A 20696-nucleotide genomic window follows, 5' to 3' on the forward strand; every position below is an offset into this window, starting at 1 on the left:
CCGCCCGCCCCCGGGAGCGCGGAGCTGGGCGCGCCCATCTCCGGCCGGCCGACGGTGTGCTCGGGCTGGCCTGGTGCGGCGGAACAGAACACAGAAGGGGGCGTGCGGGGCGGCAGCGCCGGGGCCGCGGGCAGCAAGGAAGGCTGCACGCGGGTCCCTGGCCACGCGAAGGCGCGGGCACCGGACTGGGCGGAATGGAGCTTGCCATGGGGGAGGCTCCCAGCCGCGCACCGGCGCTCGCGCTCTGGGACTGGGACTACCTGGACCGCTGCTTCGCCCGCCACCGTGTCTGCATCTCCTTCGGCCTGTGGATCTGCTCCTCTTCCTGCTGGATCGCCGTCCACGCGCTGTAATGGGGGCCGGGGCGGCTGCGGGGGGAACGGGGCGCTGGCCCTGCTGACTCGCTCTTGGGCACCTAGAAGGAGGAGGGCAGAAAGGGAGGATCCAAGAGGCAAGACAATTCCAGGGTTGAAAGGAACATTTTGCTATAGACTGAAATCAGATCCTTCTTTCCGGATTCCACGAACGAGGAGGCTGGGCTGGGAGCCCACAGAAGGCTGGGTGGTATGGTGGGCGGGACCGTGGACTGGAAGCCGCCAGTCCTGGGTTCTCTTGTTAGCCTTTCCCCACTGACTGGCCCTGTGAGCTGGGCGAGGTGTAAAGTCCCTGGGACTCACTTATCCTCACATAAATGGGGATGTTAGCACATAGGACTGAATGGGAGGATCCAATGAGTTAGTGCTGGTAGAGCTCTTCTTAAGTGCTCATTAAACAGCATTATTATTGCTCCCGCACTGCCATCCACCCTTGGCAGAGAACGTGAGCCTGTCTCTCCATGTTTCTGGACTCAGTTTACCCAAGGCCCTCCTAGCTGAGAAGGGGAGAGGTAATTATATAACTCTGGCTACAAACTTTGCCAACACTGGAAATGATCTGGCTGAGTGATCACCGTAACCTGGGTTCTAAGGGTGATGTCTGGCTAAAGGTGGCCTCTAGGTCTTCTGCCACCCTGTCCCAAGCTCTGAAGGATGGTGCCCCCCACCATGTATTCCCTAGGTGGAGGGGGAGGGAGAGAAGGACCACCACCAGGGAGGCTGGCACCTGCCCACCTTTAGCACTCAATCCCGTTTACTTCAGGTCTGACGTTGTTGGAGAGAGTCTGCAGGCCATGAATAAGAAAACACTTGGAACATTTGCTGAGGGCCTAGTCCTGCCATCGTTAACTCACCAATCGCTGCCACCACCCCGTGAGGCAGGGACTGTCACTGACTCTGTTTAAATGAGGACGCCTGAGGTTCTGACAAGCTAACTAACTTGCCTGAGTGAATGGGTAGAACTGAAACCCCAGGACCTACTGGAAGGGGCAGGCTTGTGAGGTGACTACCCAGACCAGAGGATGGGAACTAAGGAGGCAGTTTACCTGCATTGTCTCACATGTTCATCACCGCCACCCTCTGAGATGGGTGTTATCAGACAGCTTACCCTCCGTTACAGAGCTTCTGTGAGAATGCCCACTGGCTGGGCCGAGAGCAGAGCCTCTGCCTTTCCACCCTGCCTCAGCTGTGTAGGGGCTGGATCAGGGCCAACTCAGGGTCCCTGACCCCTGAGAACTGGAGATCAGCAGGGCACACGCAGGGCCTCCACAGGTAAAGTGGAAGGCCTGCCGTTAACTCGCCTTTCACCATAGCCCTCAGTTTTCTCCTCTCTCAAATAGGAGGGTTGAAATGAATTATTTCTAACTTGGGTCCAACTCGGAGAGTCTCTAGTGTAGAGTCTTCACTCTTAGTCCTTCAGTTTCAGGACTCAAAATTAACAGTTGACATTCCCACTGGGAGCTCTGGGCTTTGTCTGGCCAGTCAGGAATGTTTGGGAGCCCAGTCGTCTTCTGTCCACATCAATTTGTCCCAAGGGCTGATGCTCAGAACTGGCCAAATGGTCCTAATGATGTGGAGTAAGTCCTACCCTGTGGTTAAAGGAAATGAAACCAGAGCTGCAACTGTGCCTCAGTCTCCCTGTAGAAATGTTGGCAGGAAAACATCTCAGACAAAGTATTTCCAAGATCCGACTGATGATGCTGACAAAGAGACATCTGCCCCTTCCAGCTTGTCCTGCCTTCCTGCACTTATTCCTGGGGGAATGAGAGGGTAGAAAGTGAGCAGTAAGGGAGAGAGAAGCCAGCAGTGGCAATCCAAAGTGCCACAGCATCTTTGAGGAGTCTTCCTGGTGTGCGAAGAACGTGCACCCAAAATGAAATCAACTCAGATGCAGCTGGCAGAAACTGAGCCATCTCACTGCACAGATGGATTAGAAGGATTTCATGTTAATTGCAAAGAAACAAGTTGCCTTTTTAATTTAGGCAATTAACTCTGCTCTGCAGTAAAACTGCAATGATTGGATTACTTTTATAACTCTCCTGTTTCCTTTCAAAAAAAGAAAAGCTGACAGCTCGTTTGTCAGCACTGAGAGGTGGGTCCTGAATTTGAGGCAGCCAGATTGATAGGGGGAAAGAAACTCCTCCTTTTGTGAGGCCTGGCTCTTGCTGTGGGCTTGTTGGTCAGAGGCTCAGAGTCCTTTCCATCCTTTACTTTTTGCATCTGTAAACTAAGGTCAAAAACACCTGGTGAATATCTGGGGAAGAAAGTGATTCGTAAGGACACCAAGTCACAACTGCCTTTTTCAGACACCTGCTCTGGGAGCCCAGCCTTACATTTCTGTATTCTGTCCACACTCCTGTCTGTCTCCTCAGGCTTCTGTATCTGAGATGTGGGAGGAAATCTGGACGGGACCAGTCAGCGTTGTGGGCTGCGTGCTGCCTCCTGATCAGTCTGTGTGACACCATTGGGGCGATTTTGGCCAAACAGCTCACCATTCAGGTGGGTTGGGCCCACAGGTGACTGTGGCCTCTGCTTTGTTCCTTCCCCACGCAAAGCAGCTTTGACCTAGGGTCTGTGCCCCTGCTGGCCTTTCTGCTCCTCCAATAACCACGTGACTCGCTGCTTACCTCCTTCAAGTCTTTGCTCAAAAATCTCCTCTCAATAAGACCTCCTGACCATCTGTTAAAAATTGTGCCCTGCGTCTCCCACAGCTGCTCCAGACCCCTTATCCTGCTCATTTCCCCCTTAATATACCATCTGCTTTACTCTATTCATTATGTCTATTCTTTATTGCGTGTTAACCCTTACTAGCATGTCAGCTTCATAAGGGCAACAACTTTAATTCAGTGCCATCTCCCCAGCACTTAAAACAGGAGCTGGCACATAGTAGATGTCCAATTAAAAAAAAAAAAAAAAGGATGGTTGCTGTTACTGTTTTTTAGAGCCCAGGCACTGTCCCCACTCATGCAGGGGTATCTGAATCCTTTCCCAGGTGGTGATGTGGGCTTTGGAGCAAATGAGAAACATTTCAAGTTTTTCCAAAGTCTGGGACCTTAAACAAATCTGTGTAGAAAGGGGCCTATCTCAAAACACATATCCCAAGGAAGAAGGACCTGTGGGCCCCACTTCAGGAGGCTGGTCCTGGCCTTTTGCCACCCAGGGAGATGCGATGGAGGGCAGCCTGGTGGTCGCACACAGATTTGGAGAGTTCTAGACCCTGCTGTGAGCAGCATTCTATCAGAAACAAATCACCTTTCGTTTTGGAGGCAATTCTCACTAGCTGATAAAAGATAATGAAGTTCAGCTCAAGTCCAATAATAATAGCTGATATTTATTAAATAGTAAGGGTTTTTCATATATTAAATCACTTAATCCTTAAATTATGGGTGCTTGCATCATCCCTGTTTTACATACAAGGTGTAAAAGAGGTGTGGAGAGGTGTAGAGAGGTTAAATAACCATGCTAAAGTCACTCTCTTGTAAGTAGCAGTGTCAGGATTCAAACCCTAGAACACATGCTGTTAAGCACTAAATACAGTGGACCCTTGAACAACACGGGTTTGAACTGTGTGCATTCACTTATACGTGGATTTTTTCAAATAATACACACTATGGCACCCCACGGTCCATGGGTGGTTGAATCTATGGATGCAGAACACAGGATACAGAGGACCTGCTGCAAAGTGACACTCAGAATTTCCACTGCAAGGAAGTGGGCGCCCCAACCCCTGAGCTGTTCAAGTGTCAACTGTAGTGTCAGTAGCGAGTGCAAGTTTCGGCAGGTGCATCTTGCTGCTGCTGCTGGTGCTGCTAAGTCGCTTCATTCGTGTCCGACTCTGTGTGACCCCATAGACGGCAGCCCACCAGGCTCCCCCATCCCTGGAATTCTCCAGGCAAGAACACTGGAGTGGGCCAGGTGCATCTTACTTTCCTCCAATCACTGGCCTAAGCAACTTTCCACATGTCAGCTCATATCACCTACTTCACACTGAGAGAAGTGCTGTTATTATCCCTGCTTTACAGATGAGGAAACAGAGGCCCTGGGAAGGTCAGTGGCTGGGCTAAAGTTGCATAAGACTACGCCGTACTATGGAAAGTGTGGCGGGCTGGGATCCTGTCCCATCTCTATGATGAACGTTTTCATAATGGCTTTGATCACTTGAGCAAAACCCCATTTCCTCAAATGGAGGTGATAACCAACCTTTATGGGTTGGGAAGTATCCCTGGAAACCCTATTTCAGTGGAACATATGTGGTGGAGGAGATCCAGAACAAGACATACTACAGTTGTTTAAAGAGGTTTGAACACCAAGACCTTTCCTTTGCTCGCAGGTCTTCACTGGTACCTACCTAGCAGCTGTCGACCTGGTGAACTTTGTGTCCGTTCTCTTCCCAGTCTGTGGCTCCAAATTCAAGTCTAATTCGGGTGAGTGTGCTGCCACCTGTTCCTGACTTCATCACCCACTCATTTCATTCATCAGCACCTCTCCCTGTCGTGCCCGAGCTGGGCCCCTGCCAGGCACAGATGAATGGGCGAGCTCCCCGGCCTCAGCCAGAGCAGGGAGTCAGGGCCCTAAAAGGTAGTCAGCACTGCTAGTGAGGGGTGTGCGCATGGTGGGCAGCAGAGGAGGGGAGGGTCTGCAGGTGTCTGGAGAAGGTGACGTTGGAACTGGGACTGCAGGAAAGGGCCTTCCAGATGAAAGAGCAGCCTGGGAAGAGGTCGGGAAGAAGGAGGGGGCAGGGCTTAGGGGACAGATGGTGATACTCAGTGTGCAAGTCCGGGGGCTCAGGTGAAGCCCCACCACTTCTGGAAATGGAGCCCAGGAACCAGCCTGCACGGCCTCAGGCAGAGCAGGGGCTGGAGGTGGCTGAGATGGGATGAGTAGGCTGGGAATATGTGGGATCAGACATTCCTGACAAGGGGCAGCAACACGCTCGGACCCTTATCTGAAAAGGAAATGCTTGTACCAGGGCGTAATGTAAGATGTCCTTGGGCTCAATGCTGCCCAGAGGAGGAATGCTGTTTTTGGAATTGTTCAGCGGAGGATCTGTCTTCTATTTCAAGGAGTCTTTCAAAGTCGATGCTTCTCCTGTTCACAGTTTTGATGCCTTGGCCCCACTCCGCCCACTCATAGCGCATTCACCAAGCTTGTGCGGGTTCTGCTCAGTGCCAGGCTCTGTGCAGACTCTAGAGCTGCCTAGGCACAGTGCCTGCCCTTAGGGGGCTCCAGTCTAGGATGAATAGCACTGTGTGCATGCAGATGTATGTGATAAAGGATAACGCTGACCTGCCTTGAAACAAAACGACGTGAAAGGCTGAGAAGGGGAAGAGCACCAGGCATGGGGGATGGGAGGAATGAGGGGGCACGACCACAGGCCCTTCAAGAGTGGGCAAGGTCTGGCCTGTGGAACAACGTGGGAGCCCATGCTGGCCTCGTGGCCGAGGTCAACACCAGTTCTTCCCACGCAGCTGTCTGTCAGGTTCCAGATCCTGGCAGCCGAGCAGGATCTTGGTGTCTGTTGCAGGACGGGGCTCCCGGGCGAGGAAGAGGAGGCGGCGGCTCCAGGCCAGCATGTTTGCCCTGGTCCTGCCACTGAGCCTGGGCCCGGGCTGGGCTCTGTGGGCCGCCATCCCATGGGCTTCAGGCCGTGACCGAGGGCCGCAGAGGAGGCTGCTGGGCATCCTGGTGCAGGTGAGGCCAGGCCTGCTCGGGCTGGGGGAGAGTGGTATGATGTCGGGGAATGCGGGTGCCTCCCCTCCACACAGTCCCAACCAGTGTCCTGGGGGTGGGGCCAGGTCTAGGCCTTGCTGGGAAGAACCACCTAAAAGCAGAAAAGGGTGGGCCAAGGGTGCCTGGGTGTCTTCCCAGGGTGCTGAGTGTATCACTGTTCCCACAGGACAATACAGAAATCCTCGGCTTCCTGCTGGGTGGCATCGCAGCCTTGGGCTCCTGGGTTTCCCGGATCCCCCCACTCTCCAGAATCGTGAGCCTGGGGCTGGGACTGTGGGGTCACTCCTGCAGGTCTTAGGGTATCTGGGACCATCCTCCCAGCTCCAGGTCACTGGGGTGGAGAGGTGGTGTCCCCATGTGCCCAGCCGTGTGTGTATGTATGGGGTGGGTATGTTTGTGTATATGTGTGTGCGGGGCAGAGGACAGCTGGCCCCAGCCTCCAGGGATCCTGAGGCTCACAGTGGGAGGGCTCTGTGTTCACTCCATTTCTTGTAGCAAATGAGAAGCAGGTTCTCAGGAAGGAGCCCCTGGGTTTGGATGAACAAGCATCCTAGGAATGAAAAGGTTTGAGGTTTTGGAAGATAGGATTGTTCAGCTCCTGGGCTCTTTATATTCAAGAGTGTCTTGTTGGCAGATATTTTCCCAGTGTCTGGGGTAAAGGAAACCCTATGTTGGCCAATCCCTTGGGGGAAACAGACATGACTTGAGATGTCCTGCTTGCCCTTGGCAAGCTCAGTCTCAAGAAGACACAGAAATGGAAAACAAGGTGTTCGAATGCTCTAAGAAAGAGAATCAAATGTTTGGGGTTTTGGAAAAGAGGGAGAGAAACCTCTGCGTTGTGCAAATGAATGAGGGTGGAAACTGTTGACACCACTGGGCACTGGAGTGCCCAGGCTGGCAGGAAGGCAGGGTGGGGCCTGAGGAAGCAGAGGCGAGGGGAGGCACTAGGGGCAGCGGAGAGCACAGGAAAGGCCACCAAGGCAAGAGGGCACCTGCAAGAGAGCCACATATTACGTGACCCCAGGAATGTGCCAGCCCATCATTTAGTCTTAAAACAGTCACTTGCCCAAGAGCACTGTGTTTCTTTATATTAATTTATTTATTCAGCGGGGCCGGGTCTTAACCGCAGCACTCAGGACCTTTGACCTTTGTTGTGGCTCATGGGATCTTTAGTTGTGGCATGCAAACTGTTAGTTGCAGCATTTGGGATCTAGTTCCCTGACCAGGGATCGAACTGGGGCCCGCTGCACTGGGAGTGCAGAGCCTTAGCCACCTGACCACCAGGGCAATCCCAGCGCTGTGATTTAATAGCAGTTCCAGGAAAACAGGATTTGGGGATGGCGGGGTCTTAGTTGAGCACTCTGAGAGCAGCAGTGAAACCTCCCAGGGCACAGGGCCTCCTCAGCAAAGGTGTGATCTCCAGAGTGTGGGGAGTACTGTGCTCAGTTCAGCCCCCCTGGGATGGGTCTTCAGGGTGGTGTGGGGGCTGGGAAGCTATGTCACATGACAACCTTTGAAGAAATTGCTGCAGTGCCCTGACCACCTGTATTGTAAAAGTTTCCTACACCTGCAGTAACAAAGTATCACAGACTTGGAACAACAGAAATGTATTGTCTTAAGTCTCAGCGGCCAGAGGCCCGACCCCAAAGTGTCAGGGCCACGCTCCCTCTGAAGGTCCTAGAGAGGGATCTGTTTCAGGCCCTTCCCTGAGCTTCTGCTAGTTCCCTGATTGGTGGCAGCACAACTCCAGGATTTGTGTGGTGTTCTCCGTGTGTGTGTGTGTGAGTGTGCATGCACACGCACACACACCAATGCATGTAGTCTTCACGTGGCCTTTCCTTCATACGTTCCTGTATCTGACTTTCCCCTTTTCATAAGGACATAGTCATCTTGGACTAAGGCTCATTCTAACAACCTCAGCTTAACCTGATCGTCTACAAAGACCCTACTTCTAAATAAAGCTACATTTACTAGCTCTGGGAGTTGGATTCCAATGTCTTTTTGGGGAAACTCAATCCAACCCATAACACCAGCCCCCCCTAAAATACCTCAGGCCAGCCCCACCTCTGGGTCCCTCCCTCTTTTCATTTTCTTGATCACATTTATCACAGCCTGAAATTAGCTCCTTTAGCTATTTGCCTAGTGGCTGCCTGGTTCCCCAGCAGAGGGTGGGCACCGTGAGAGCAGTGGCCCTTTCAGTTTTACTTCTTGCTGTGTGCCCGACATTTGGGGTCTGCCCAGGGTAATGCCAGGAGACATTTCTTACTGAGCAACTGTATCTGGCCTAGAAAATAGGGAGTTCATGGATACCGGAAATGGAGGGCTGTCTTGAGGCAGAAAGAGTAGCCTTGTTCTCTGCAGTCTTAGTGATCAGAACCAAGACCGAAACCAATAACCAGGAGGTTACTGGGAGGGCCACTTCCCATTCGGTGGGAAAAAAGACTCCATGGGTTAGACACTTTGCCCAGTGGCTGGCATATTGAGAGCAATTGGTATTGTTATTCCTGCTTTAGTAGGTAGTGAGCTCCTCATCACTAGAGGCATTCAAGCCAGATGACCCCTTGGCAGGAAGATAGAGGGAGATTGCAGGGACTGAGCTGGGTAATCTAGCGGGGACTGCCAGCCCTGAGTGTGTCTGGCCCAGTGAACAAAAGCCCAGAGCTAGGGTTCCCTCATTAGGAAGAAAGCCAGCAGGACTGGGGTGCAATGGAAGCTGAGCCAGCATGGCCTCAGACCCTGGATCCCCCAGAAGCTGCTTCTAACTTACCCCTGGTGGGGGCACTGAGCAGTCCAGCTGGGTAGCTTTGATGGGAGAAGATCCCATTTTTCCAGGGGCAAGTCCTTGAATGGGACAAGGAGTGTGAAACATGCTCTGATTAGCAGAGCACTGTGCTGACGACATGGGGAATCATTGCTGCTGCAGGAGCGGCTGAGGCATGGCCCACTTCCAACCCCCAGCACAAATTTGCCAGGAAACCACCAGGTGGGTTGTCCCCTCAACCATCAGTCCTGAACTGTTAGGCAGGCCCGAGTGTGCTGGAGAAGCTCCTGCCACATCTTGAGTCACCAAGCCAGTTCCAGTCTTCAAGCAGCAATGCTTGAGGCACCTGCTGTGTGCCCAGTGCCACAAGCAAACAGAGCCCTCTAGCCCTCCAGAGCCCTAGTATCGACACTGACAAGAGCTTGAGTGCTGAGTCAGATGGTGCTGGGCATGGGTTGGCACCAGAGTGAGAGCAGAGGGCTCCTCCGGCTGAGCCCCTCTCAGCAAGTCACTGCGCCTCTGGCCGTCAATGTCCCCTGTAAAATGGGGTGGGTGGGCTGGAGGACCCCAAAGGTTTCTTGCTACTGTGGTGCTGCCTGCGTTGTGTGAGGTAGGAAGGGCCAAGGAAAGGGCGGTCACTCCACCTGCAGCCTCTGGGGCTAGTGGTTCAGGGGTCACCCTCCCCAGCTAGGTGCTGTCTGTTCAGGGGTGTTGTGGTGGTGGTTTAGTTATTAAGTCCTGTCTGACTCTACAACCCCATAGACTGTGCCCGCCAGGCTCCTCTGTCCATGAGATTTCCCAGGCAAGAATACTGGAATGAGTTGCCATTTCCATCTCCAGCATATCTTCCCAACCCGGGGATTGAACCCACATCTCCTGCAGCTCCTGCACTGGCAGGTGGATTTTTCACACTGAGCCACCAGCAGGTAGTGAGCCAGAGACAGGGAGGCCCGGGAACAAAGTTAGAAGGGATGCAGAGGGAGACCTAGCACTCCTGAGGAATCTTTTTTGTTTCCTTTTCCTTGGCTGCTCTGCATGGCTTGTGAGACCCTAATTCCCTGATCAGGGATTGAACCCAGGCCCTTGGCAGTGAAAGCACAGAGTTCCAACCACTGGGAATTCAGTCCTTTTGAGGATTAAAATTAAAATGGGGAAGATCAACCAAAACATGCTTTTTCTCTTGAATTTTGTCCATACCTTAGGCAAGGACTGCATGTCTCCAAATACAGTCATCTAATGAACAAACTAAGTTTATGTATATATATATATGTAAACACATGTGTGTATATATGTAGACACACATGTATATATGTAAGCACACATGTATATATATGTAAACACGTGTGTGCATGTAAACACATGTGTATATATATGTAAACACACATGTATATGTATATGTATTCTGTGTTAATTTAAATACCTATGTAATTGTATAAATTGGAAATACATATGTGTTTATATACTTAATGTGTATAGAAAGTGACTTTATACCTGTAAATGGTACTTACATATGGATATTGCATATGTTTCCTTTTTAAAAAACCAATATTCATTACTCATTCTCCAAAAATAACCCCTTGGCTTCAAAATTACCAGAATGTTATCTCTAATTTCCCTGACTTTCCCATCTGGCCTGGTTCAGAGTTGGTGGCCCAGGAAGAGAAGGGTCAGGGCTTGGCTCTCCATAAGTCTATCTCCCTCATGCTCTCCCCACTGAAATGCACGGGCCCCTGCCCAGTGCTAAGTTCCAGGGCACCCAGGTGGTGAGGCCCTCAGCCCTGCTCTGAGGAGCTCTCTGTCTGCTGAGCAGACAGCTGTGTAAGGAGCTGAGTCGTGACCAGGGTGAAAGGCACTCCAGTAGAGGGAGTGTCAGGTGTGAGGGACCCAGAAGAAGGAATTACTTGCTCCCCTTAGGGTGGAGGCGGTAAGGGATGGTTTCCCAGAGTTGATTTTAAGCCAGGTTCTGAGGGATGAATAGGAGTTCACCAGACAAAGGGGGCAACTATTTTTTTGGCCTTGGCTCATGGCTTGTGGGATCCTAGGTCCCTGACCAGGGATCGAACCTGTGTCCCCTGCCGTGAAAGAGTGCAGTCCACCAGACTGCCAGGGAATTCCCGGAAGCAGCTTGAAGCCCAGTGGAAACAACTCCTTTGGGGGCTGGCCTTGGTCAGAGGGCTTGCCCTCCAACCTCTCACATCAAGGGGCCTGGGTCTTAGAATCAACCGAAGGGAGCTGGGTGAGGCGGCAGTGCTCCTCCCAGCCCAGCCCCTTCCTCTCTCTGCCCAGTGCCAGGGTAAGACATTTCCCTCCATCCACCTGTGGACCCGGCTCCTGTCAGCCCTGGCTGGTCTCCTCTACGCCTCGGCCATCGTGGCCCATGACCGGCGGCCTGAGTACCTGCTGCGGGCCACGCCCTGGTTGCTGACCTCGCTCGGCCGCGCAGCGCTGGACCTGTCTGTATCCACCCCGGGTCCCGGGGCTGGACTGCCTGTGTCTCCTCTCCCCTCTGCCCCACCACGCCCTCCTACCCGCTTGGTAGAAAGAATTCTTTCTCAGTGGCCAGGGTGGTGGTTTGAAGCCTAGGGCAGGCAGACACAATTGCAGCGTGCAATTATGTGTTTTTTTCTTTTTTCTTTTTTTTAAATAAGAAGAAGGATCTCTTGACTGGAGCTCTGTGAAACTGCAGAGAGGGAATGTGAACTTCTTGGCCCTGAGCTCAGAGAAGAGCCAGCTCCTGTCTCCATGCTGCTCCCGCTGCTCTGGCCCCACCCACCCTCTGTGAATCTGTTTTCTCACCTTTGCCTTGTCTTTCTCGTGGGCTGGGAAGGGCTTTGAGAGCTGACTTGGCCTGCACAGCTGATCCTGCACGTCCTGTCCTATTTGGTGCTGGAGCCTGGGGTGGGGAAGCAGGGAGAAAAGCTGTCCCCCTTTCTTGTCCCCAGGGGGATGTTGCCCGATGTGCTGACACCTCGGTGACCTTGCTGTGAGGGCCTCAAGGGCACACTAAGCTCAGACAGTGGCGGGTGGAGATGCTGACAGTGGATAAGCCTCGGCTGGTGGGGAGTGTGTGAAAAAACCCTGTGGATTTAGCATAAACAGTTACGAAAAAGATTTTTTCACCTACATTGCCACAAACTCGATGGCTTAAGCCAAAGGAATTTATTCTCTCAGGTTTGGAGACCAGAAGCCCCAAGTCCAGATAGGGCCATACTCCCTCCAAAGGTTCCGAGAGAGAGTCTCGCCCTGCCTTTTCCGGCTTCAGGTGGGCTCCTGGGGTGCCTTGGTTCCTGGCAGCATAATTCCCATTTCTGCCTCTATCGTCACATGGCCCCTTTCCTTTTGTGTATCTCTGCCTGTCTTCTCTTCCTCTGAAGTTCCTGTTGTGGGACTTACCTTATTGGCCCTAGTCCACTGCCAACCTCATCTTAACTAACTCTTGATATCAGCAAAGACCCTGTTCCCAAATAAAGTCACATTCTGAGGTTCTGGGTGGATATGAATCTGGAGAGGACGCTGTTCAACCCACTACGTGTACCGTCCCTCCTAAGCCGAGGAAGATAGTTTTCACAATCCTTTGGTTTAACAAGTATTCACCAGGTGCTTGTTGGAGCACCTGGCTGGGTGGTGGGCCCTGGGGGGACAGAGAGAATTGGACCTGGCTCTGTCCTTAGATGGTCTTGTGTCTGCTCTGAGGCCTACCCTGGAAGGATGATTCTGGGGAGAGAGGGCGTCACTCCAGGGTGGAGCCCTCGGGGTGCCAAGGTAAAGGCAGCATCAGGCAACTGAAATTCTCTGCTTCCTTGAACCTTAACTTCCACTTCTCAGATCATTTTCCTTTCCTGCGTGATGAAGAGCAAGATGAGGCAGGTCTTGGGATTTGCCTCTGAAGCGGGAGAGAACCCCGACACCCAAGCCCTTCTGACCTGTGCAGAGAAGGAGGAAGAAAACCAGGAGGCAATGACCGAGGCAAGGTCTCCCAGCTGGATGGGGCCAACCAGTGTCTGTGCCCAGCGTGGGCAGAGGTGGAGAGCCTCGCCAGGGCCCAGCCTGGGAATCTGGGGGTCCCTTCGGTGTGGGCCAGTCAGTCACTTTAAAGAACTACTGTTATGCCCAATGCTGAGTGCCCTGAGAAAATAGGATCCTCTGTTTTTCCAAGTACAAAATATTTTTAAAGTTTTTTCTTTCATTGCTGCATGAACTTGAACATTTTTTAGCAATGTAGATAAAACAGTCAAATGTCCACTTATGCTATTTGGTAATTTACACATATATTGAAATTCACTTACTATATAAATTAATACTTGAGTTTAGAAGTAATGTGCTTTTTGCCCTCGTTTGGTAAAAACTTATGTTCCTACTTTTGCATGCATTTGACACCCACAGCATCACCACCAATAACACAATTTTTTAAAAAGTTGATATTGCTAAAAAGCTGATTTTTAAAGTGTTGTTTACAGTAAGATCCGCCCTTTGCAATTATGTCATATCTGTAAATGTGTCTGTCTCTGTCTTTACTGATTTAATCAGGTGACCCCTGTAAGTAAGGAGAACTATGCTAACTGAGGGAGTTTGTCTTTGTCAGAAGTCCTTGACTGCAAATAATCGAACAAGTGCCTCATGATAAGACAGCTTGTAAAGACTTGAACAGAAAGCACCTCCCTCTTTTCTAAGATAATTTTTTCAGGAAAAAAAAAATCTAGTGTCCTATGAAGACTCTTCACTATTCTCATTTCTTTCAGAGTGGAAATGAGACTCCCTGTGAGTGAGCCAGGCCCACTCCTCCAAATGCTCTAGCTTTAACGGCATAATCTGACTGAGCTAATGAAACAGGAGATAGCGTGTAGGTATGGCCAAGCTAAAAGGGGCGATACAGGTTCTTGGACCAAAGATCCAAGTTCCCAGGAAGGCTCTGATGGGATGTTATTTTCATTCCATTCTAGAATCTGTTGTGAATTATATTCCAAAAGGGAGCTAAAATATTTCAGGAAAGCCCCATGTGTTTAGTGTTCTGAAGAGAGTAAGTAGAGCCTTCACCATCTCTTCAGCAGTCTTTACAGCTCTGGTTCTCAAAGTGTTGTCCCTGGACTAGCATCGCCCAAGAACTTGTTAGAAATGCAAATTCCAGGGTCCACCAAGCTCTACCAAAATACAGGTCAATTGTTTTAATAAGTCCTCCTGGTGCTTCTGATGCACAGTGAAGTTCGAGAACCACTTCTTCTAAAAGCATTTGTTTAGCACCCACCTACATGGTCTCCCAGCTTTGCCAAACTTTATAATTATCCTGGGAGCTTTTAAACTCTCCAGGTCAGTTCCACACTGGTTAAATAGGAATGTCTGGGGTTAAAAGCTAAACATTAGCTGTTTTTTAAGAAGCCCAGGTAGTTCCACTGTGCAGCAAAGTTTCGGACCCACCCACCTTCTGTGACATCAAAGAGACAGATAAGATACATCTTATAGGAAGTAGAAAGTGAGTTGTGCCATAAAAGAACAGAAAAAATACTGTAGGGATTCCTTTGAAGAAAATGGAATCCTGTTTTTAGAAAGTGTCTCCTTCTTCCTTTTTGTCTTCCTGTCTCCTTTTGAAAGAACTCGGATTGGGTGCCGCTCACCACACTCCCACACTGCAAGCCACTCCAGAGGATGGCAGCCATCAGTCGCTACATGGAGCTGACCATTGAACCGGTGCAGCAGGCAAGTGGCCGTGAGCCACAGCTGGGTGCCCAGAGGGTGGGGGGTAGTCATGGGAGGCTTCTTGGAGAGGTGACACTTTAACTGCAGGAGGGGCAGGATGAGTCAGGAAAGCATGTAAAAAAGAGCTTTTGAAGGCCTTGGTAGGGAGGAGGTGGTCAGATGAAGTGCAGCTGGGAAGATGAAAAGGTGGCGAAGAGGCAAGGTCACAGTATGGAAGCTGAGCATCATCCTGAGGATGACGGGAGTCCAGGAGACTTCAGGACTAGAGACTCAGGGTCAGTCATGCATTTTAGGGCCATCACTCAGGCCGTGCTGGGGGCAGATTAGAGAGAGGAGCCTAGAGATAAGCGGGTCAGTGAGGAACGGCTGCAAGTCCAAGAAAGAGGTGGTGTGGCCTGAACCAAGGTCAGAGCTGATGGAGACGCAGAGCTTCAGTGGAGTCAGTGGGTAGAGCAGTGGGAGCAGTGAGGGTATGGGGTGACTCCCGGGGTTCCGGCCTGTTCGTGGGGTCCTCAGGAGGAGGAGCGGAGAAGGCAATGGCACCCCACTCCAGTATTCTTGCCTGGAAAATCCCGTGGACAGAGGAGCCTGGTAGGCTGCAGTCCATGAGGTCGCCAAGAGTCGGACATGACTGAGCGATTTCACTTTCACTTTTCACTTTCATGCATTGGAGAAGGAAATGGCAACCCACTCCAGTGTTCTTGCCTGGAGAATCCCAGGGACAGGGGAGCCTGGTGGGCTGCCGTCTATGGGGTCACACAGAGTCGGACACGACTGAAGCGACTTAGCAGCAGCAGCAGCAACAGGAGGAGGAGAGTTGGAGAAAAGACTGAAAAAGGTGGTAAGACATCCACTTCACATCCCACACCCCACTAGGATGTTCCTGTCGAGGCTACAGTGACCTCCTTACCGCTAAATCCTGGGATAATGTCTGTCCTAGTTGAGATTCAACTCGTTCAGCCACCCGCTTCTTCCAGTTTCTGGGGCCCTCCTTGTCCTAGTTTTTCCGACTCCCCACTCCTGGCGGCTCCTCCTGGTGAGCCTGACTTCAAGGTTGCAGTGCCCCAGTTCCACCTCAGGAGGGCTCCCTTCTCTGATCCCATAGCCCCACCTGCCAGCCCTTGCGATCTCCCCTGCCTGTGTCTCCATCCTTTCTAGTCTTGGCTGCTCTGCTACCTCTTCATTATCACCACATGGCATCTCACACACCCCGTGTATAATATGGAATTCTGGATTTCCATGCCCAGACCGGCTCCCGCTCCTCTCCCTATCTTCCTCATGTCAGTGCAGTGGGGCAAACCCAGATCCTCCTCTTCTCCTCACTACATGCTTATGCCCATCTCACCTGTGGGCGAGTCTTGTAAATACTTCATTTAAAGTAAATCCAGGAACTTCCCTGGTGGTCCAGTGGTTAAGACTCTGCGCTTCCAATGCAGGGAACATAGGTATTGATCCCTGTTTGGGGAACTGAGATCCCACATGGCACGGACAAAACCAAAAAATGAATAAATAAAAATAAAGTAGATCCAACCTGGAGATTATCATATAAGTGAAGTAAGGAAGACAAGTATTATATGATGCCACTTTTATTTGGAATCTAAAAAATACTACAAATGAACTTATTTACAAAACAGAAATAGACTCACAGATATAGAAAACAAACTTATGGTTACCAAAGTGGAAGGGTAGGGGAAGGGATAAATTGGGAGCATGGGATTAACAGATGCACACAACTATGTATAAAATAGATAAATGACAAGATTTTGCTACATAGTACAGGGAACTATATTCAATATCTTGTAATAAACTATAGGGCTTCCCTGGTGGCTCAGATGGTAAAGAATCTACATGCAATGTGGGAGACCTAGGTTCGATCCCTGGGTCAGGAAGATCCTATGGAGAAGGAAATGGCAACCCACTCCAGTATTCTTGCCTGGGAAATCCCATGGACAGAGGAGTCGGGCAGGTATAATGAGAAAGAATTTAAAAAAAGAATATAGGCATATACAGGTGAATATGTATAACTGAATCACTTTGCTGTACACCTAAAGCTAATATAACATTGTAAATCAACTGTACTTCAATTTAAAAAGTGGGAAACAAGTAGATCCAGGAGACTTGTCACTGGTTTGCCCCTCACTGCTATTTTTGTCCTATCCCCTCCACTTACAACCAGTAACCCGAAGGGTCTATTTAAAACGTAAATTACATCTTGTTACTCTTTGGTTTAAAGCACTCCTCTGGCTTCCCTTGTGGCTCAGCTGCTAAAGAATCTGCCTGCAATGCAGGAGACCTGGGTTCAATCCCTGGGTTGGGAAGATCCCCTGGAGAAGGGAAAGGCTACCCATTCCAGTATTCTAGCCTAGAGAATTCCATGGACTGTATATAGTCCATGGGGTTGCAAAGAGTCAGACATGACTGAGTGACTTCACTTCACTTCTGGCTTCCCATTTCACACAGAATAGAATCTAATCTCCTAACACAGACCTGTTAGACCCTCCGAGACCCGTGCTTGCCCCATCCCTGACTGCCTCCACTTTTACCCCGCTTCACTCCTGTCTGGCTACACAGAATATCTCTTCATTCCTCTGCCTACATGCTCTTCCTCCTGATTTTTTTACATGTCTGCTTCTTTCTCATCTTTCTGTTCAGTAAAAACGTCACTTTCTCCGAAGGCCTTCTTCCCCCACCACCCAGTCAAATGGGTGTATTACCTCTTCTGCTGTTTTACTTTCAGTTCAGTTCAGTCACTCAGTCATGTCCGACTCTTTGCGACCCCATGAACTGCAGCACGCCAGGCCTCCCTGTCCATCACCAACTCCCAGAGTCCACCCAAACCCATGTCCGTTGAGTTGGTGATGCCATCCAACCATCTCATCCTCTGTCGTCCCCTTCTCTTCCTGCCCTCAATCTTTCCCAGCATCAGGGTCTTTTCAAATGAGTCAGCTCTTCGCATCAGGTGGCTAAAGTATTGGAGTTTCAGCTTCCATATCAGTCCTTGAACACCCAGGACTGATTTCCTTTAGGATGGACTGGTTGGATCTCCTTTTGTCCAAGGGACTCTCAAGAGTCTTCTCCAACACCACAGTTCAAAAGCATCAATTCTTCAGCACTCAGCTTTCTTCACAGTCCAACTCTCACATCCATACATGACCACTGGAAAAACCATAGCCTTGACTAGACGGACCTTTGTTGGTAAAGTAATGTCTCTGCTTTTGAATATGTTGTCTAGGTTAGTCGTAACTTTCCTTCCAAGGAGTAAGCGTCTTTTAATTTCATGGCTGCAGTCACCGTCTGTATTACTTTATTACCTTTTAAAATGCTCTGCAAAGCACGTTTCATGATCTTTTACTTTTGTTTTCTGTCTCCTGCTTGGATATAAACTTTGTCTGCTGCTGTCTCATCTGCGTCAACCCTGGTGCATCGAGTCACAGGCTCTCAGCATAGGTGTGTTGGAACGAAGAGTTCAGTAGTAGGGGCCCCACTGAGCTGACCTTGGGACATGCTGACACTCAGAGTTTGGTCCTGATAGAGAGGTTTTACTTATTGTTGTTCCTTGGGAAGTGGGTGCAAATAGCCTGTATGTGATGTAAGTGAAGTTCAGGGAGATTCGGAGCACGTTTTCACAATTAAGAGCCTGTTTTGGCCATTAAACTCTTCTTCCATCAGGAGGGTGTGTGGGTAGGTGGGTGATTGGAAGCCCTGGGGAAAGCACAGGGAACCCTGGCAGCATCTGGCCAACACTTTACATTAGAAATTTTGAAATCATGGAATTTCTGAAAAATAATAATGCAAAATAAAAAAGAATGATGCAAAATAAAGAACAATAATGGAAAAGTTGTGTTCACTTAAACGCAAGACTCCCTGTACCTGAGTCTTGAGAGGATGCCTGCTGGCAAACAGACTCTGGGAGAAGACTGTGTTCTCTTGTTCTCTTCCTTCTGTGTCCGCCAGAGGGCGAGCGTTGTCTTCATGACAGCTCCCAGCTGGGAGCCTGGAGCCCTGCCTCTAGCCTGGGCAGAAGAGTCATCATTCCCGTGGTGGTCTGTTTATTAGGGCTAACTACCTGTCAGGCTCTGAGTAATTGATAAAAACCAACCCTTCTGGTGATGACTGTACTGGTCATAGTGCTTAGAGTGCTGGTTATAGTGCTTAGAGTACTGGTCTAAGTGCTTTACATAGATTACGTCATTTAATCCAAACACCCAACCCTTGAGGTTACCATGCTCATTTTACAGAGAAGGAAAAGGGGCCAGTTGAGGTTAGGCAGCTTGCTCAAGGTCACATGATCTGTTGGACAGGATTCATACCTGTCTCTACCCAGATCTGTGCCTTTCCTTACAGTTATACAGCTTCTTACTTGGCATAATGGCTGACACCCAGTAAATGCTTGATAAATGTTTTTTAAAATTATCATCAACACAAATTCTTATAACAACTTGAAGTAGATACAAGTGTTATTTCTATTGTTATAGAAATTGTTGAATTATTATTATGCTAAATTATTATATTTAATACTTTTATTATTGTTTTAGAATGAGGCACAGAGAGGGTTAACTCACTTGCCCAAGATCCCATAGTTAGAAAAATCTCAAAAATAGGTTTCATGCTAAGCATGTCTGATTCCGGGCCCTGAGCTTTTATAGAAAGGACATGATTTTTATGCCGCCATTTCATGCCTGCTATGTTAGCAGATTTTTTTTTTTTTTTTAATGAGAATGTCCTGATGGGCATGTTGTGGTTTGGTATCGTGATGCCATGTGCTTTAATACACATCCAGTTTGGACTACCCTTTGAAACAGGCAAACGAGCCAGTGAGGTCCCCACTCTTCCCAACATCCCCTCCTGAACACTGGTCTAATGAGAGATTTCCCAAGAGGCGCAGCTGGGGCTAGGCTGGGCCTGAGGGGCCGAGGGCGTGGGGTCCTAGGAGTCCACAACTCGCAGCATTTGAAACTCCATTTTATCTGTTGACTCAGGTGTGATCAGGCCTGGGGAATTTATAGATTCTTTCGTTGTTGTGGCTGGGAGGCCTCTGCTCCCCGCCTCCCTATGTCTCTGCCTGTGTTTCCTTTGTGGATTTTCCTCCCTTCCAGCTGACTCTCACAGGGATCTGTGCCCTTGACCTGTCTAGAGTTGCAGCCCTGCGTGATTTGGGGACCAGTATGAGCAGCTGTTCTTCTCATGTGTCCGGGGCATTTACTAAACCTTACCCTCGTGACACCACTTAAGAGGAGGGCAGGCAGGGGCCACCAGCCCTGTCTATAGGTTAGGAAAGTGACGCTCAGGAGGACGAGGTTTCTTGCCAAGGTAACACAGTTAGCCGGTGGACACATGGTCTGGAAGGCAGGTTGTTCCCCCTGCGCTGTGTCAGTGTGATGACTGCCTGGCTCTGAAACCGCAGCCCACAGCCTCGAGGATCTTGCGGAAATCTGTGTGCCCTGTGAGGGGAAGCTGTCTTCTGAAACGGAAGAGAGATCAGTTCAGTTCAGTTCAGTTGCTCAGTGATGTCCGACTCTTTCCAACTCCATGGACTGCAGCATGCCAGGCCTCCCTGTCCATCACTAAATCCCAGAGTTTACTCAAAGTCATGTCCATTGAGTCGGTGATGCCATCCAACCATCTCATCCTCTGTCGTCCCCTTCTCCTCCTGCCTTCAGGGTCTTTTCAAATGAGTCAGCTCTTTGCATCAGGTGGCCAAAGTATTGGAGTTTCAGCTTCAGCATCAGTCCTTCCAATGAACACCCAGGACTGACCTCCTTTAGGATGGACTGGTTGGATTTCCTTGCAGTCCAAGAGACTCTCAAGAGTCTTCTCCAACACCACAGTTCAAAAGCATCAGTTCTTCACCACTCAGCTTTCTTTATAGTCCAACTCTCACATCCATACATGACTACTGGAAAAACCATAGCCTTGACTAGGCGGACCTTTTTTGGTAAAGTAATGTCTCTGCCTTTTAATATGCTGTCTAGATTGGTCATAACTTTCCTTCCAAGGAGCAAGTGTCTTTTAATTTCATGGCTGCAGTCACCATTTACAGTGATTTTGGAGCCCCTAAAAATAAAGTCTCTCACTGTTTCCGCATCTATTTGCCATGAAGTGATGGGACCAGATGCCATGATCTTAGTTTTCTGAATATT

At 50.0% G+C, this 20696-nt stretch overlaps 1 protein-coding gene across 5 annotated transcripts in view; it reads left to right on the forward strand.

The window, feature by feature from the left end:
* The first annotated feature begins 6 nt into the window (after positions 1 to 6).
* TMEM44 (transmembrane protein 44) overlaps positions 7 to 20696 on the forward strand; it is a 48944-nt gene continuing 28254 nt past the window's right edge. For all 5 annotated transcript variants that reach the window (XR_824764.1, XR_824765.1, XM_010834392.1 and 2 more), the window contains exons 1-8: positions 7 to 349; positions 2747 to 2873; positions 4705 to 4798; positions 5899 to 6065; positions 6271 to 6357; positions 11152 to 11322; positions 12691 to 12831; positions 14452 to 14556. Coding sequence is in view for 3 of the 5 variants with exons in the window: in XM_010834392.1 (XP_010832694.1) it covers positions 195 to 349; positions 2747 to 2873; positions 4705 to 4798; positions 5899 to 6065; positions 6271 to 6357; positions 11152 to 11322; positions 12691 to 12831; positions 14452 to 14556 (1047 nt within the window). In the remaining 2 variants the exon portion in view is untranslated. The remainder of the gene's footprint in view (positions 350 to 2746; positions 2874 to 4704; positions 4799 to 5898; positions 6066 to 6270; positions 6358 to 11151; positions 11323 to 12690; positions 12832 to 14451; positions 14557 to 20696) is intronic.

The sequence above is a fragment of the Bison bison genome, unplaced genomic scaffold (genome assembly GCF_000754665.1).
Source record: "Bison bison bison isolate TAMUID 2011002044 unplaced genomic scaffold, Bison_UMD1.0 scf7180017864032, whole genome shotgun sequence".
In the NCBI taxonomy this organism is placed as follows: Eukaryota; Metazoa; Chordata; class Mammalia; order Artiodactyla; family Bovidae; genus Bison; species Bison bison.